This window comes from Hyaena hyaena, unplaced genomic scaffold (genome assembly GCF_003009895.1).
Source record: "Hyaena hyaena isolate Hyena2069 unplaced genomic scaffold, ASM300989v1 scaffold_294, whole genome shotgun sequence".
Classification (NCBI taxonomy): domain Eukaryota; kingdom Metazoa; phylum Chordata; class Mammalia; order Carnivora; family Hyaenidae; genus Hyaena; species Hyaena hyaena.
Window position 1 is genome coordinate 1,560,167 of NW_024080923.1, and position 16,293 is coordinate 1,576,459.

Below are 16,293 nucleotides of genomic sequence, written 5' to 3' on the forward strand. Positions count from 1 at the left end.
TCGCAGCAAGGACTGCGCAAGTATCGCTCAAGGTGGCCTCGGCACATGTGGGGAGGGAAAACTGAACAACGATGGAGTGTCCGGCCTACAACCGTTGTTGCGGGGCCTGTCCTTTGAAGGGTCTAAATGGGATGCCTGCCTAAGGCCACAGAACTTAGGAACCTCCAGGCCATGCTCAGGAATGAGAACTCTTTAAATAACAACAGCCGTGTTTCTTCTTCTCCCCGCCCCCCCCCCCCCCCCCCCCCCCCCCCCCCCCCCCCCCCCCGCCCCCGCCGTCCCTAGCGTCCCTGGATCTATGACATTTCCACAAGCCACATGACGCTTGGAATGACAAAGATGATCTGAACTCCTCAGCCATGTTTATTTCGGACCCTCTCATCCTTCCCAGGGTCCACACAGAAGACGGCAAATATTGCCAAGTCCCGATCAACACACGGCATCGTGTTAAGAGCACTAACGATTCAGTCCTAAGGAATACCTGAAGATAATAAAATAAGCATCTGAAGGTAATTTGGGGCCTCTTTTTTAACTGCACACAGCTTCTTTCTAACTGTAGGCATTTCATCCCCGTGTGTTCCCTGCTGAGATGGAGCTATGAAAACCTAATACAACCGGAGCCAGGCACGGAAACTTACTTTCTAGCGGGACGCCGTTCGATAACCAGCTGATTCTGGGCTTGGGGTTGCCGTTAGCTCTGCAGATCAGCGATCCATCCTCTCCGGGGGACAGAACAAGATTTTGAGGTGCCAGGATCCAGTATGGAGCCGCTTTAGGAAGGAAAGAAAAAACCCCCACAAAACTTTGAATGATGAAAGTATTCTAGCAAATTTAGTATGTGGAACTATTTTAATAGTAAAAAATAAGTATATTGCAGAACATCTAGTAACTTCATTTTTTTAAAAGAGTGGGTAGATTTGTAAGTGATGCCCCAGAGAACACTTCAAATTTTCAAAAGAATGTTTAAAGAGATTCACAGACGACTGTATTGTTTCTAGATCCTTTAGCTACAATTGTCGTCTCGTTTTACATTAAACTCATCAGACGTGAAAAAGGTAACAGATTTCACAAAAGAGGCAAAGCATTTTACAGTAGAGACAGGGGCTAAGAAACATGAATTTAAATTCTGAGTCCTGCCGAATACACCTAATTATAAAAGTAGGAAGCAAGCTAAAAGACTTCCCACTTTTGAGAAGTCGTAAAGCCAGTATAGAGTGCTCTTGTGAGCCCTTCACCCAGTTTTCTCTAATGTGACCCTACATAGCCACGGTACCGTTAGCACCCAAGAAATTAACATTGGTACAATACAACTAGGTAATCTACACGCTCTATTAGGATTTCTCCAGTTCTTCTACCAATGCCTTCTTTCTGTCCCAGGACCCTGTCCTGGATACCACATTGTGTTTACTTATCCTGTCTCCTCACCAGTCTCTTCCCATCTGACAGTTTCTTGTTCTTACTTGGTCTTTCATGACCTTGACACTTTTAAAGGGTACTGATCAGTCGTTTCATAGAATGTCTTTCAACTTGGGTTTGTCTGATGTTTTCTCCTCATTACACTGAGGTCTTGGGTGATGGACCCTTCTTAATGCATCATTGCAGGGAACGCATGGTACCAACATGACTCGTTATGGTGAAGGTGAGGGAGGTCTGCCCGGTTTCTCCTCTGTAAAGTTACAATTTACCTGCTTTCCATAATCTATTTGTTAAAAGCCCCCACTCAAGAGTAGGGAAATTCACCTCCATCTCCTGCCCAAAGGAATGGTAAAGAATTTGTAGATGTATGTGAAATTTGCCTCAGTAATTAATTTTTTAGGGGTGTGTGGGCGAAGAAATACTTTGAGGCTATGCAGATACCCTATTTCTCCTTAAAGTTTCAACCACTAAATTCAGCTTTCATTATTGGCTCTTGTCTCAGCAGTTATAACCGTGGGATTTTAATGGCGATTTTCGATTTCCCTCATTCTTTCTACAGTTGTTAATTGGAATTATTCCGTGAGAAAGATTTGAGGGAGAGAATTTTTCACCTGCTTGAGATGCATTATAAATAGCAATGAGAAGAGATTCAAGGTCTTGGGAATGTTGACATAAATTTACTTTTATTACTACTGAAGAATATAATCAGAGGCGTATTTAACTGAAGAGTTACGAGTTCTCATGAAGGCAAGAACAATACATGTGAAACAATGACATACCTTTAACTGTGACAGAAATGGTATGGTGGACTGCTCCTAATGCATTTTTGGCTATACACTGGTAATTTCCTGAGTCTGCTTCTGAAACCTGAATTATCTGTAGAGTTTTCTTAAAGTTCCTATAAAATGTCCGACTGATGGGCAGGGTTCCATCTTCTTTTATCCAGTAAATGACTGGGGTAGGCCTGAGAAGAGAAAGAAATGTTACAACAAAGAAGTTCACCTAATTGCTTTTGACTGTGAATTTTTGCCCAAGTTTGTATAAAGATCATAAGAAATATAAAGACATTGTAGCCAGCATCACCCTTTTATAAATAATCCCCTGGGTGGGGGCTGGGTGGCTCAGTCTGTTAAGCATCCAATTCCTGATTCTTGATCTTGGCTCAGGCCATGATCTCACAGTTCATGAGTTCAAGCCCCATGTTGGGTTCTGGGCTGACAGCACAGAGCCTGCTTGAGTGAGATTCTGTCTTCTCTCTGCCTTTCCCCGGCTTACACTCTCCCACTTTCAAAAAATAAATAAACATTAAAAGTCCATAGAAGTATTGAAGTCCATAAGCTACTATTTTCACACAAGCTGCTATGCTAATTATTATGCTAATCATGGGGCACCACAAATTTTGACTTCCCTGATTCAATGAGCGTGCTGGCATAAGTGACTTCACCGAAGGGAGCTAATTATTTTCTTCAAAGCTCTGACCCATGAGGCAGTACTCAAAAATTGTACATGAAGGAAAATGTCAATCAAAAGGGTTACTATGAAATTAATGATACGGAGGTTTTCTTTTTTTTTTATCAGCTAGAGTTAAAAATTCAGAGAAAGAGAATGTCTGAGTGGCTCAGTTGGTTAAGCATCTGACTTCAGCTCAGGTCACGATCTCACGGTTTGTGGGTTCAAGCCCTGCGTTGGGCTCTGTACTGATAGCTCAGAGCCTGGAGCTGCTTCAGATTCTGTGTCTCCCTCTCTCTCTGCCCCTCTCCCACTCATGCTCTGTCTCTCTCTCAGAAATAAAAAACATTTTAAAAATGCAGAGAAAGAGCTGATATACCTATTTGTGCCCATGAACTTTTATACACATATCCCCACAAAAGGGAAGAATTTTGATCTAGTGACTTTACGAGATTTCCATGAGGGTAAAATAAAAATCCACTGGACATGAACATTTACTAAGCACTGAACTATATAGAACAAGCACTAAGTTGTATGCTGGGAAGATAAAGACCAAAAGAAAAAAAAAGCTCTAGGCCCTCAGGGAGACCACAATTATCTGTCATTAGAAATGCAAGTGGTATTAATTGATTGTAGAATTGTATCTGGTTTGTGTAGCTGAATATAAATAATTGAACATATATGCCTGATGAAATGGCTTCTAAAATAAAACATGCTGTGAATATACAAAGAGGTAGAAAATGTAAAATCATTTTGAAAAGCTGAAGATATATGTATATATGAATGAAGATGTGGTATCTGATCCTGATGTTTCTTTATCGTGAGATAATCAGCTTCTCATACGATCTGAAGGCGAGAGGATGACAGGGATAGAAGCGTGACATCAAATGAAGTCATGAATTGTTCTGGAAGCTTCCTTACTACCCCAGTGAGCAGCTGTTAAGAAGGAGAAGTATTTGATTCTGAGTCCTACAGCTATTGGCTTGTAAATGAGGAGAGCCCCACATTCCAACATTGTGTTACAACATTCCAAGGTTTTTAAAAAATTCTTTTGGAAGTGTTATGCAATTTCCAAATATCAACCATATTTTAGTTTTTACATAAAAGACCATTTGTGGGAAGGAGAATCCCAAAATTATGAGAATGGGTATCTTTACTCCCCAAAGTTTAGAGTTTGTAGATTAAACCACTTTCTAGCACCAGATAATGAAAATTCCAAGGTTTGTTTTTTGCTTTTTCATTTTTTCGTTTTTCAATTCTGGTGGGAAAGATATATATTTTAGGTCTTTAAAAGGGGCTGGTAGTTTTCAGTTACTGGAGGAAGTGAGTAGCGTGCGTTGTGATTTCCCGACGTGACCAGCAGAGGCCTCCCTGCGTCTTCCACAGTGAACAGTGAAGCCGTATCTCGGAGACCCACTCTGGGCAGGAACTTGAGGATTCTGGGTGACCACCGTCAAGGACAGCACAGATCGGAACATGTGATCACACCGATGTTCTGAGATTCCGTTCAATTCTCCCAGCACCCGGGCCCGTATCAATAGTACCTGCTCTGTGCCAGGCCTACAACTTGCCTCTCGTGCGTACCTAACAGAACTTCTCTTCTCTTCTCTTCTCTTCTCTTAGGGGAGGCCTCTCTGCCATTCCCGTCAAGGGCTCATGGCTTCTCGGAGTGGCATCAGCTCTGAGGTGTGCACAGACGAGACACTCACAAGGAAGCTAGGCCTGTGGCTCGAAAGCGCGGAAGGGATGGTGTGTCAGTTCTGAGGCCAGGTCCCTAAGAGGCCATGCGTGCTTCTGTAGTTAGGATGATATGCCAGGGCTAGACCCCTAGAGGGACAGGGGAAACTCATGGCCAAGGGCTGCCCTACTAGCCACGAGCAGACCCTCAGCTCTGAGAACCCACCTCTGAGCTGACTCGCAGGTGCGTGAGCAGGCTCAGCCTAAAATACCCCTATCTCGCCCGTTATGCAACAGCCCTGAGACCTGTGGACAGATGATTCGTGATAAATAGCTATTGTTTTTAAGCCGCTAAGTTTTGAGGTTGTTTGTTACACAACAGTGACAAAGTGATACATCCTAATTATAATCAGAGCATCATAAGGTAATCATGGCTACTTATGTCAGGCGGAACACTATTATATTAACAGACTATTTCGGTAATATGAGAGTCATACAGCTTATTTTGAAAATAGCCATCAATTTTTTTGATGCTTGATGGAATGCGTATAAGACAGTGCCTCTTGCTGTGATATTAATGCCTCTCTACCTGTCTATCACGTTTTGTAAGAAATGTACATCACAACAGAAAGCATCAACTCACAGGCCCTCTGCGATGCATTCTAGCGAAAGGACATTTCCCCTTAATTCCTCCTTGTTACTGGTATTGCCTTCTGGAGTTAAAAAGGTTGGTGGCCTCTCTCTGTTTGGTTTGGCTGCAAACAATAAAATCATATGGATTAAAAGTTATGAATATGTATTTCTAGAAACACAGTTCACTGCCTAAAACTCTAATCCCTTTTCAAAACTACTTAACACTGTGGGATTTGTTAAACTACACAGCCACACTGCCTTACGAACAGCCATCGTTCACTCAGTGAGGAACAGAGCAATGTTGGTTACATCAGCACCGATAGTAAGGACAATTCTACTCTTGTGTGTTCTGTTCATTTGGGCTAGGATTTCATGAGTCTTTGGTGGGTTGGCAAATTGCAAGATGTAGACATAGAGGGGAAAGGCACAGCATCAAATTCGCCATCCCTGAAAATTCGTGCTCAGGTTGAAGGGAAAATTAACTGTATTCTGGAAAATTAAAATCTGTTAGATGTTTCTAAATCTGTGACTATGATTTTGGTTTACAGTGGGAACAACATCATAGTCAAGTCCACTGATTGATCCCAGAGATAAAAATCTGTGGTGGATGTCTTAATGTCAAGACCCCCAAACTGCAAGGTTTATGGAAAACAAAACAAAACCAGAAATCCACTGACAGAGCTCTGGAAAATTGTGTGCCATAAATTAAGAATAGTGAATGTCAAATACATGGAAACTGGTTTCATGGTTTTGTCAATGAAAAAATAAAGAGGGCTCAAGTCAGAGATCGCAGGGTGATCCACCCACGCCATCTTCCTTTTTATGAAAACCTCGCTTAAATGGGGCCTTATCTTCTGATGGCCTCTCAGAAACTCTTAAAGTAGGAATTACACTGATCTGAAGGTTCTATAGCCCTTTATAGTTTTCAACACTATTTAAGTGGATTATCTATTTAATGCTCACAAAAACTGAGTGAAAGGTAATATATAAGGGGCGCCTGGGTGGCTCAGTCGGTTAGGCATCCAACGCTTGACATTGGCTCAGGTCATGATCTCATAGTTTGTGGGTTCGAGACCCACATTGGGCTCTGTGCTGACAGTGTGGAGCCTGCTTGGGATTCTCTCCCTCCCTCTGCCCCTTTCTGGCTCACCCTTTCCCTCTCCAAATAATAAATAAATAAACTTAAAAAAAGGTAATATATGAATTAACCTCATTTCTCAGAAGAAAAAAAAAAACTGAGAACCAGGGAAGGTATTACTTGAGAGAACTTAGAATTTTCCTTGGACTTCAGAAATTGTGGAGGAAACCTTATGTCTCTGAAATCACTTTGGGAATGGTTTTGAGGCCCATTTTTATCAGAAGTATATGAAAATTAAATAAAAATTAAATTAAATTAAATTAAAATAAAATAAATAAAATGAAATAGTAAGGCAGGAGTTGTGTTATGCCTACTTGGGTCACTGATAGTACTTAATATTTTTTACTTTATATCTCAAGGGTAAAAAATTAAAAAAAGAGCAGAAATTCTGCCTTAGAGATAATTAAAAGGACCCATATCCAGAAACTACAATTTTCATGGATAGACTCTCTACCTGAGAGCCAGATTTCCCTTAAGGATATGAAATTCTTTTCTTTTTAAAAGAACCTTAATCTTAAATGCTCTGTTTTAAAAAAGATGATTTCCACTGGAGACAGTGACTCGGCTTTAAACAAAACTAAGGGAAATGCTATTGCTGATTAGATGACATTGAAAATGTCGTGTGAAATCAGACAGGAAATGTAATGACTTACTATCAAAGTCTACTTGATGTTAGTCAATAGCGGTTACTAAGACTTTGATGAGTTAGTATTCTGCAGGTTAATGCATTTTATTTCATTAATGATAAAGGTTTGTGAACGCAACAAAAAATGAAAAATATCATTCTGAACATACATGAATGGTTTTTTTCTCCAAATCACGTGAAATGGTGCTTTACATAAAAACAGTGATAATAACTATCATTATACATACACCATGGAAAATGTTCTAGCGACATGACATACGCTTATAACTACATTTCCCAGAAAACATACATTTGTTCTAGCGGCACTAAACACGTAACTAGGAATTTCATGAGGATATAAGGTTAAACAGCTATGGAGGTGAAGTTAGTGGACTAAATTCTACGATGGAGGAGAGAAATATCAGTTACAGTCACCGTAACTCACCACTATAAAACTCAGTGTCACTCAAATTAGCAGCTATAGTGTCATTCAATTCATCCACTGAAATAAACAGAATATTATGAAGAATGCAAGAAGGAGCGGAGAAGGTACAAAAGTATTGGGCAACAAAAGCAAACATATACAGCCTCGCTGACCAAGTGCTACCCTACCAAGCAAATACAGACTCTTACCTTGTACACGACTAACTGATTCATTCACTCAGCTGCCCCCAACCGGTAATCTGGAAACACACAACTGAAGCCACAGCACTGCCAGTCAAAGGCATCGTGGATGGGGCGCCGGGCGGCTCAGTCGGTTAAACATCTGACACTTGATCTCGGCTCAGGTCATGATCTCATGGGTTTGTGAGTTTGAGCCTCGTGTTGGGCTCTTTGCTGACAGCATGTAGGCTGCTTGGGATTCTCTCTCTCTTTTCCTCTGCCCCGCCCCTTCTGGTATACTCTCTCTCTCTCAAAATAAATTAAACCTTTAACAAAATTAAGAACTAAAGGCATCGTGAGGCATAAAGCACACACAAATAAATGCTCAAGATACCAAGTAGATTCAGAAAGTCATCATGGAAACAGTAACGGATGTAAAACACAGTATTTAGGTTACGCGTGCTCTTTATATATCAACACTTCTGTAACTAACTACACACAGGTAGTTTCCTAGTCAATGAACCTGTACTTCAAAGTCAGTAGTATTTAATAGTTCATCTATTTTATGCATACTTGTAAACATCATTGCAAGTGAGATTCAGGACGCTGAGCTCTTACCTGAAATCACCTTGACCGAAATAGGTTGCTTCTGCTGTATGGTTTGAGTGTGATTAAATCTGGCATAACAGATATAGTCTTCTCGTGTGTCCTCCGGGAGAACGTTGGAGAAATAAAGGTCTCCGTTCAGACCTTGAGAAACCCTCTCGCTTTGTGGAAGTCTTTGAAAGGCTGGAGAAAGGCAGAGGGAAATCCAGATCATTCCATCACAGAGTGGCCACTTTCCAAATGACCAAGACAGATGTACCTACGAATAGTTTGGTGAACCTCAGTGGAATGTTTTCCCCCTATAAAGCTCTTTGAGTAAAAGCAAATAACTGTAGGGGTGCCTGGGTGGCTTAGTCGGTTAAGCGTCCGACTTTCGCTTAGGTCATGACCTCGCGGTTCGTGGGTTCGAGGCCCGCGTCGGGCTCTGTGCTGACTGCCAGCTCAGAGCCTGGAGCCTGTTTCAGTCTGTGACTCCCTCTCTCTCTGACCCTCCCCTGCTCATGCTGTCTCTTTCTCTCTCTCTCCTAGAAATAAATAAAACATTAAAAAAAATTAAAAAAAAAAAAAAGCAAATAACTGTAAAAACAACAACAGCGTGACACATGAAAACTCCCGGGGAGCCTTCCAGACCCTAATTTCTCTGGAGCGGGGGCAGCAGGGAGATGAGAACTGTACAGTCATGTGCATTAAGCAACTGTAAACCAAAAAAATGGTTTACAAAAGCATCTGCATGACTCTTCCTAATATTTATATCAGTCCCTAACTATTAAACACCTACACACACGTATCTTAGAAAATGCATTAAAAAGGCTTGTAAGAAGAGGCGCCTGGGTGGCTCAGTTGGTTAAGTATCCAGATCTCGTGGTTCATGGGGTCAAGTCCTGCGTTGGGCTCTGCGATGACAGCTCAGAGCCTGGAGCCTGCTTCAGATTCTGTGTCTTCCTCTCTCACTGCCCCTCCTCTGATTTCTCTCTCTCTCTCAAAAATAAGTAATAATTAAAAAAAAAGTCTTGCTAGAATGTTAACTTGGGTTGCCTCTACATGCCCAGTCAGGCATCAAATACCGTGAGAGCACTTAATCATGAGCTAGGTCCCACGCAAGGCATCCTGCATCCCAGGGTCTCTCCCTGTTGGAGCCCATGGTCTCACTGAAGAATCAGGTAGCGCACGGGCAACTAACAGCAGACTGCAGACAAGCTCCTCAGAGCGCCTCCCCCCCCAGCCCCCCCCCCCACCTGCACTACTTTTTCTTTCCGGATTTACATCACCTTCTACCCTATGATGTCTTTTCCTTGCCCTGCGTGCTGTTTATTGCCTGTCTTCGTGCACTAGGGTTTAGATTCCAGAAGGGCAGAGACGGTCTGCTGTGTCTGCTGCCGTGGTACCACACTGGGCCCTACTAGGGGCTCTGTGATTAAATGAGCTTCAAGTCAGCGTTCTGACTTTCCAAGTTCAGGTTTAACAGTTACTTCCCCTCAGGTCCAGTTAAGGAACTGTCCAGCCTCACACACTTAAGGAAGATTTTCTTTTCTTGTCTTTTTTTTTTTTTTAAGCTTATTTTGAGAAAGAAATAGAGACAGAGCACAAGCGGAGGAAGAACAGAGACAGAGGGAGAGAGAGAGAGAATTCCAAACAGGCCCCCAGCTATCAATGCAAAGCCCTGTGTGGGGCTCAAACTCACAAACTGTGACCTGAGCTGAGATCATGACCTGAGCCAAAATTAAGAGTCGGACGCTTAACCAAGTGAGCCACCTGGGCGCCCCAAGGAAGATTTTCTAAGTAGGCAAAGGGTTTCGGGAGGTTGGGCCTCCAATACAGTATATGAATTCACACTGGGCTGGCTAACACACATATTGAAGCTTCTGGCCCGGTCCCCGGAGTCCTGAGAGGTCTGTGCGTCTAAAGTGAGAGCACTAGGAAGCCCTTCCATCCTCGCAGCCTCGGGCCAGGTGTTGGTCTTCAGAATTCTCCAGTCTGAGCCAAGCAGGGGGTCCTCCTGCATAAAGTGCCCCACCTAACGTTATACAAAATGCAAAATTCTGGTTGAAAGTCTGCAGCTCCTTCGGGCAGGGAAATTCGGAGTCGGAGCTTGAAAGAATGCTGGTTAGCCATGTTAAACAAGTTCTTAGTCAACATGAGGGGTTCACTGGTGGTTGGAAACTCATGATTATAAGCCACAAGTCCCTACGGAAAGGATTGTTTTAAAAATAACTTGGCGGGCGGGGGGTGCGCCTGGGTGGCTCAGTAGGTTGGGTGTCCGACTTCGGCTCAGGTTGTGGTCTCGCGGTTTGTGGGTTCGAGCCCCACGTCGGGCTCTGTGCTGACAGCTCAAGCCTGGAGCCGGCTTCACATTCTGTGTCTCCCTCTCTCTCTGACTCTCCCCTGCTCATGCTCTCTCTCTCTCAGAAATAAATAAAAAACATTAAAAAATTAAAAAAATAAATAAAAATAACTCGGGAAAATATGGTATATTTAATGAAAAGAAAGAGTTAAAGACAAGCATGCATTTATTCTCTTCTGATTCTCATGCCTGTATTTTATTATTGATGGGAGTTGGTAGATCAAATTAAAGGGAGTGGACTTTGAGCAGGTGATAGCACTTACCCATTGCCTTATACTTAGAAAACAAATGCATGCAGATAGGAGTAACTTATTAATGTCATCTTGCAAGAAGAATGCTATACAAATCTGATTTTTTCCCCTCATATTCCAGGTGCAATTTCATTTGAAAGGTGCAGATGCTTTGCCAACAGCCTACACTATATGTAAATTACATAGCTGGCAGTGCAACATGGGAAAAAAGTCACATATTCCTGTGATTTTGAAACTTTACATGTATTTATCTACTTATTAAGTGAAAAGTTCACCTTTTCCGAATAAAAACCAAATATTGGGCCTCGTTTGGGCAGTGACATTTGGATCCTGTTATTTTTGACGCCCCACACCACTCATTTACATTTGATTAGTTATCTAATCTTTCTAAACCTGTTAAAAAGCTGCTACTGGGGTGCCTGGGTGGCTTAACCGTTTAAGCCTCTGACTTTGAGTCAGATCATAATGTCACAGTTTGTGAGTTCGAGCCCCGTGTTGGGCTCTGTGCTGACAGCTCAGAACCTGGAGCTGCTTTGGATTCTGTGTCTCCCTTTCTGCCCCTCTGCTGCTCACACTCTGTCTCTGTCTCTCTCTCCCAAAAATAAACAAACATTTTAAAAAAGCTGTAATGCAATAACAGGAAGCTACATTTCCTCATTTATGCATTTATATATTTATTTTGGTCTTCGTTGTGAGATTTTCTCTGAGCAATTTCATATAAGAGTCAAAAATGGCAATTAAATATTAGAGATAAGTGTTCTCTTCAGTAATGTGTGCCGTCTGTGAATTCAGAGGAAATCACATCACTGAGAATAGACTGTATTCCCTACAAATATTTTGCATTCTTTCCCACCACTCCACCTACACGACTCTTGTCAAGGTCAACAGTGATCTCCAGTGTTGCCAAATTCAATAGCTGTTTTTCAGATCAGAAGTTATCTGATCTTTTGAAATGGCTGATTGTTCTGTCTTCTTGACACTTTGCTTCACTTTATCCCAAGGACACTGCTCGGTCTTTGTTCTCTTCTTTTCTTCTTCTTTTTTTTTAATGTTTATTTATTTTTGAGAATGAGAGAGAGCGGGAGCAGGGGAGGGGCAGAGAGAGAGGGAGACACAGAATCTGAAGCAGCTCCAGGCCGTCAGCAAAGAGCTCGATACAGGGCTCGAACCCACGAACTGTGAGATCGTGACCTGAGCCGAAGTCGGACGCTTAACCGACTGAGCCCCCAGGCGCCCCTGTTCTCTTCTTACCTCAGTGCCTGCTGCGCCTTCTCATCTGCTTTGCTGGCTTCTCCTCAAGGTTTCCCGGGGGCTCCCGGTCTCCACACCCCAGGCTTTTCTCTCCCCCCCCACCCCCTCCCTCAGTTGACACACCCACCTCCCAACTCTAGGAGCACCTCTGTGCTAACGTTCCTGCCCTGTGACCGGGGCCCTGCATCTGCCTTCCGACTCCTGGGCACCTCCAGGTGGCCTCATAGGCCCCTCGCATCCCAAACCCTGGTTTCTTGGTCCCCAAGCGGAACCATGTGCTCCCTTTAAGAAACTATTAGCACAAGAGGTTTTAGAAGGCGGGAGAGGCAGCAAACAAAAATTCCCTTAAGGACAGGGGCGGAGTAGACAGATATTCACATGCCTAATGGATGACTTCATTCTCTGTGCCCCAGTTTCCTCCCCTAGAAGTGGGAAGATGAGGGGCACGTGCGTGGGTGGCTCAGTCAGTTAAGCATCCAACTCTTGGTTTTGGCTCAGGTCGTGCTCTTGCAGCCTGCTTGGGGTCCTCTCTCCCCCTCCCTCTTCCCCTTCCTGGCTTGTTCTCTTTCTCTCTCTCTCCCAAAAGTAAATACGTAAACTTTAAAAAATAAAATAAAATAAAAGTGGAAAGACGAGAAGATGCCCATCAGAGAAATGTAAATGAAAACCACAGCTTTAATTACTCCACACCTGTCAGAATGGCAATCATCAGAAAAAAAACAAAAAAGAGCGTTGGCCCCCAAGGAGAAAGGGACCCGTCATGCATGGCTAGTGGGAATGTAAACTGGTGCAGCCAACACAGAAACAGCACGTAAGGTCCTGAAAAATGGAACTACTCTGCAATCCAGCAATTCTGCTTCTGTGTACCCATCCAAGGAAAAGGGAAATGCAACTCTGCAGAGATCTATTGTCTCCCGTGTTACCGCAGCATTATTTACAACAGCCAGCCCAAGCGTCTGTCAACAGATGAACGGATTAGACACGTGGTGTCCGTGCAACGGAGTGCCGCTCAACATCAAAAGGAATGAGATCTTCCCATTTGCGACAACATGGATGGACCCAGAGACTATGATGCTGAGTGAAATAAGTCAGACAGTGAAAGACAAATAACCGTATGACTCTGTTTATATGTGGAATCAAAAAAAAAAAAAAAAAAAACCATAAAGAAGCTCACAGATACGGAAAACAAACTGTTGGTTACCAGGAGGAGGAGGGGTGGGGAGGGTGGGCAAAACAGGCGAAGGGGATTAAGAAGTACAGACTTCCAGTAATCATATGAGTAACTCAAGGGAGGCCATGTACAGCCCAGGAATAAGCCAGTAATCTTGTAATAACTCTGTACAGTGACAGATGGTTACTAGACTTATCGCGGGGATCACTTTATAACATATAGAAATATGAAATCACTGGGGCGCCTGGGTGGCTCAGTCGGTTAAGCGTCCAACTTTCGCTCAGGTCATGATCTTGCGGTTCGTGGGTTCGAGCCCCGCGTCGGGCTCTGTGCTGACAGCTCAGAGCCTGGAGCCTGTTTCGGATTCTGTGTCTCCCTCTCTCTCTGCCCCTCCCCTGCTCATGCTCATACTATCTCTCTCAAAAATAAACATTAAAAAAATTAAAAAAAAACTGAATGAAAAAATGTAACATATTCCAAATAGTGTGAGACTGTCCCCCCCCTCTCCGGCCCCCACCTTCCTGCCGATGGGCTTCTGCTGTTTCAGGAAACGGTGATTCCCTGTTGCCAGCAGCTCAGTGTTCAAGTCTGTAGTTATCTCTGGTCACTCCCTCTCATGCTCCCACCCTGACGCCAATAAATCCTGCAGGATCTACCTCCAAAATATACCCAGAAGCTGACCACCTGGGTCCCCAGCTGATGGCCACTCCCCGAGTCCGTGTCACGATCAGCTCCGGCTGGGTGACAGCTGTGGCCGCCTGGCAGGTCTCCTGGCCCCCCCCCTGCCCCCTCTGTGGTCTACACAGGAGCTGGAGGGATACTGTGGTATTTGCTTAGTTTCCAGGGACGTCACTCCTTCAGGGTCTCCGTGCTTCATTCAGAGCAAAAGCCAGAGCCGTCTGCCCGGAGCCCGGGACTCCGCTGACCCTCTCTGTCACCCTCCGCCCGAGGCTCACTCAGTCTGGGACGTGCCCTGCGGGCTTTTCTAGGCACCAGGCTGCTCCTGCCTTGGGCTCCTACACCTTTCCCTTTCACTTGGACGGTTAGGGGCCCGCCTCGCTCTCTCATCCCTTTTAAGCTAAAATATTGCTTGTTTCTCCTCACAGCACTTCTTTTCTAAATGCATTTATTTCTGCTTCCTTCTCCACCCTCCAGCCATTCCTGCTGCATAGAATACGAGCTCAGTGAGGGGCGCCTGGGTGGCTTAGTCGGTTAAGCATCCGACTTTCGCTTGGGTCATGATCTCGCGGTTCGTGGGTTCGAGCCCCGCGTCGGGCTCTGTGCTGACTGCCAGCTCAGAGCCTGGAGCCTGTTTCAGTCTGTGACTCCCTCTCTCTGACCCTCCCCTGTTCACGCTGTCTCCCTCTCTCTCCTAGAAATAAATAAAACATTTTAAAAAAAAAATTAAAAATATTAAAAAAAAAAAAAGAATACGAGCTCAGTGGAAGCAGGGAATTCGATTTACGCAGAGCAGTGCCAGGTTCACAGTAGGTGCTCAAGAAAATCATGCTGCACATGACATGTTGCTTATTTCAACGAGTAATTATTCTCCTGAGCATCTCTGACACATTTTACAAACATTTTATGAATCACAAGAGGTAACAGTTTATTGGGACAGCAAATAATCATAAGAAGCTTGAAGAAAGACAGTTTCTAGTTGTAAAACTTACAATTATCTGGGTTGCCTGAGTGGCTCAGTTGGTTGACAGTCTATCTTGACTTGGGGCTCAGGTCACGATTCCACAGTTTGTGAGTTTGAGCCCCGATTCAGGCTCTGCACTGACAGCATAGAGCCTGGTTGGGATTCTCTCCCCACCCTCCCCTCTGTCCCTCCCATGCGCTCTCTCAAAACAAATAAACTTAAAAAAATTTTTTTAACTTACAATTATCTAAAAAAAAAATAAAAAAAATAAACTTACAATTATCCATCCAGAATATTATAGGTGGTGGCAATCCAAGCGGGGGTCTGCAGGGAAGGACCAGAGACTGGCCATTTCGAAGGGTTATTGGCTCAAGTTTTTCTTTGGTCCACAGCGGTGACCCTACGATACAAAATAATAACTTCTAAGTTACTTCTGCATTGAAAAATAAAAAGAGCATTAGAAAGAAAGACAAACTTTGGGGAAAAGGATAACTCAGAATTTACGAGCATTAAGATAACAAGAGAAGAATTTTTAAATACAATGTTAAAAGTCAAAATGTGATGATTTTCATTCACTGCCATTAATAGTATAAATGCAGACTCAGCAATTCCATGTTTAAAAGCCTGTATTATTAAATAAATCATTAAGAAGATATATAATAGGGGCGCCTGGGTGGCTTAGTCGGTTAAGCGTCCGACTTTCGCTTAGGTCATGATCTCGCGGTTCGTGGGTTCGAGCCCCGCGTCGGGCTCTGTGCTGACTGCCGGCTCAGAGCCTGGAGCCTGTTTCAGAGTCTGTGACTCCCTCTCTCTCTGACCCTCCCCTGCTCACACTGTCTCTCTCTCTCTCCTAGAAATAAAAAAAAAAAAAAAAAAAAAAGAAGATATATAATAGTTTCACTACAGTGAGTTCTTCACAGAAGAATGGAAAACTCTAGGGATGCTAGGGCGGCTCAGTTGGCTGAGCATCTGACTCTTGATTTGGGCTCAGGTCATGATCCCGGGGTCATGGGATCGAACCCATGCTCAGCTCGGAGTCTGCTTGAGATTCTCTCTTGCCCTCTGCCCCTCCCCACCCCATGTGCTATCTCTCTTTCACTTTCTCAAAAAAAAAAAAAAAAAAGAATGGAGAACACCAAATGCCAAAAGATTTGTTGAATAATTGTGTATATACACTTGTGAGCATCATACAATATTATGTATTAAGTAGACTGGTTTATAAGATTGATATGAGAATATACATGATACGCAGGTAAGTCAGAATAGGTTATAAAATAGTGCTTCAGAATGAGCTCATTTGGAACGTATACATACACATCTACCTAGAAAACATGGAAAGAGCAGGTGTTACTAGCTTGAGTGGAAGGATTCATGAGTGATTTTTCAATTTCTTTTTTTGTTATTTGTAATGTTTTCCAATAATGAACACGGGTAATGAAACCGTTTTTAAAGCGACCAGAATTGCAAGTGGTTACCTTTCTTTAAATATG

General features: G+C 43.4%; 1 protein-coding gene across 14 annotated transcripts in view; it reads right to left on the reverse strand.

Moving 5' to 3' along the window:
* The window catches only part of NRCAM (neuronal cell adhesion molecule), a 79,055-nt gene that overhangs the window by 54,549 nt on the left and 8,213 nt on the right, over positions 1–16,293 (reverse strand). For 10 of the 14 annotated variants that reach the window (XM_039247237.1, XM_039247232.1, XM_039247234.1 and 7 more), the window contains 6 exons: positions 15,081–15,203; positions 8,160–8,330; positions 7,384–7,440; positions 5,186–5,297; positions 2,196–2,380; positions 639–770 (listed from right to left, as the gene is read on the reverse strand). In XM_039247237.1, the coding sequence (XP_039103168.1) occupies positions 639–770; positions 2,196–2,380; positions 5,186–5,297; positions 7,384–7,440; positions 8,160–8,330; positions 15,081–15,203 (780 nt within the window). The remainder of the gene's footprint in view (positions 1–638; positions 771–2,195; positions 2,381–5,185; positions 5,298–7,383; positions 7,441–8,159; positions 8,331–15,080; positions 15,204–16,293) is intronic. The other 4 variants (XM_039247239.1, XM_039247238.1, XM_039247235.1 and 1 more) reach the window with 1 other exon arrangement.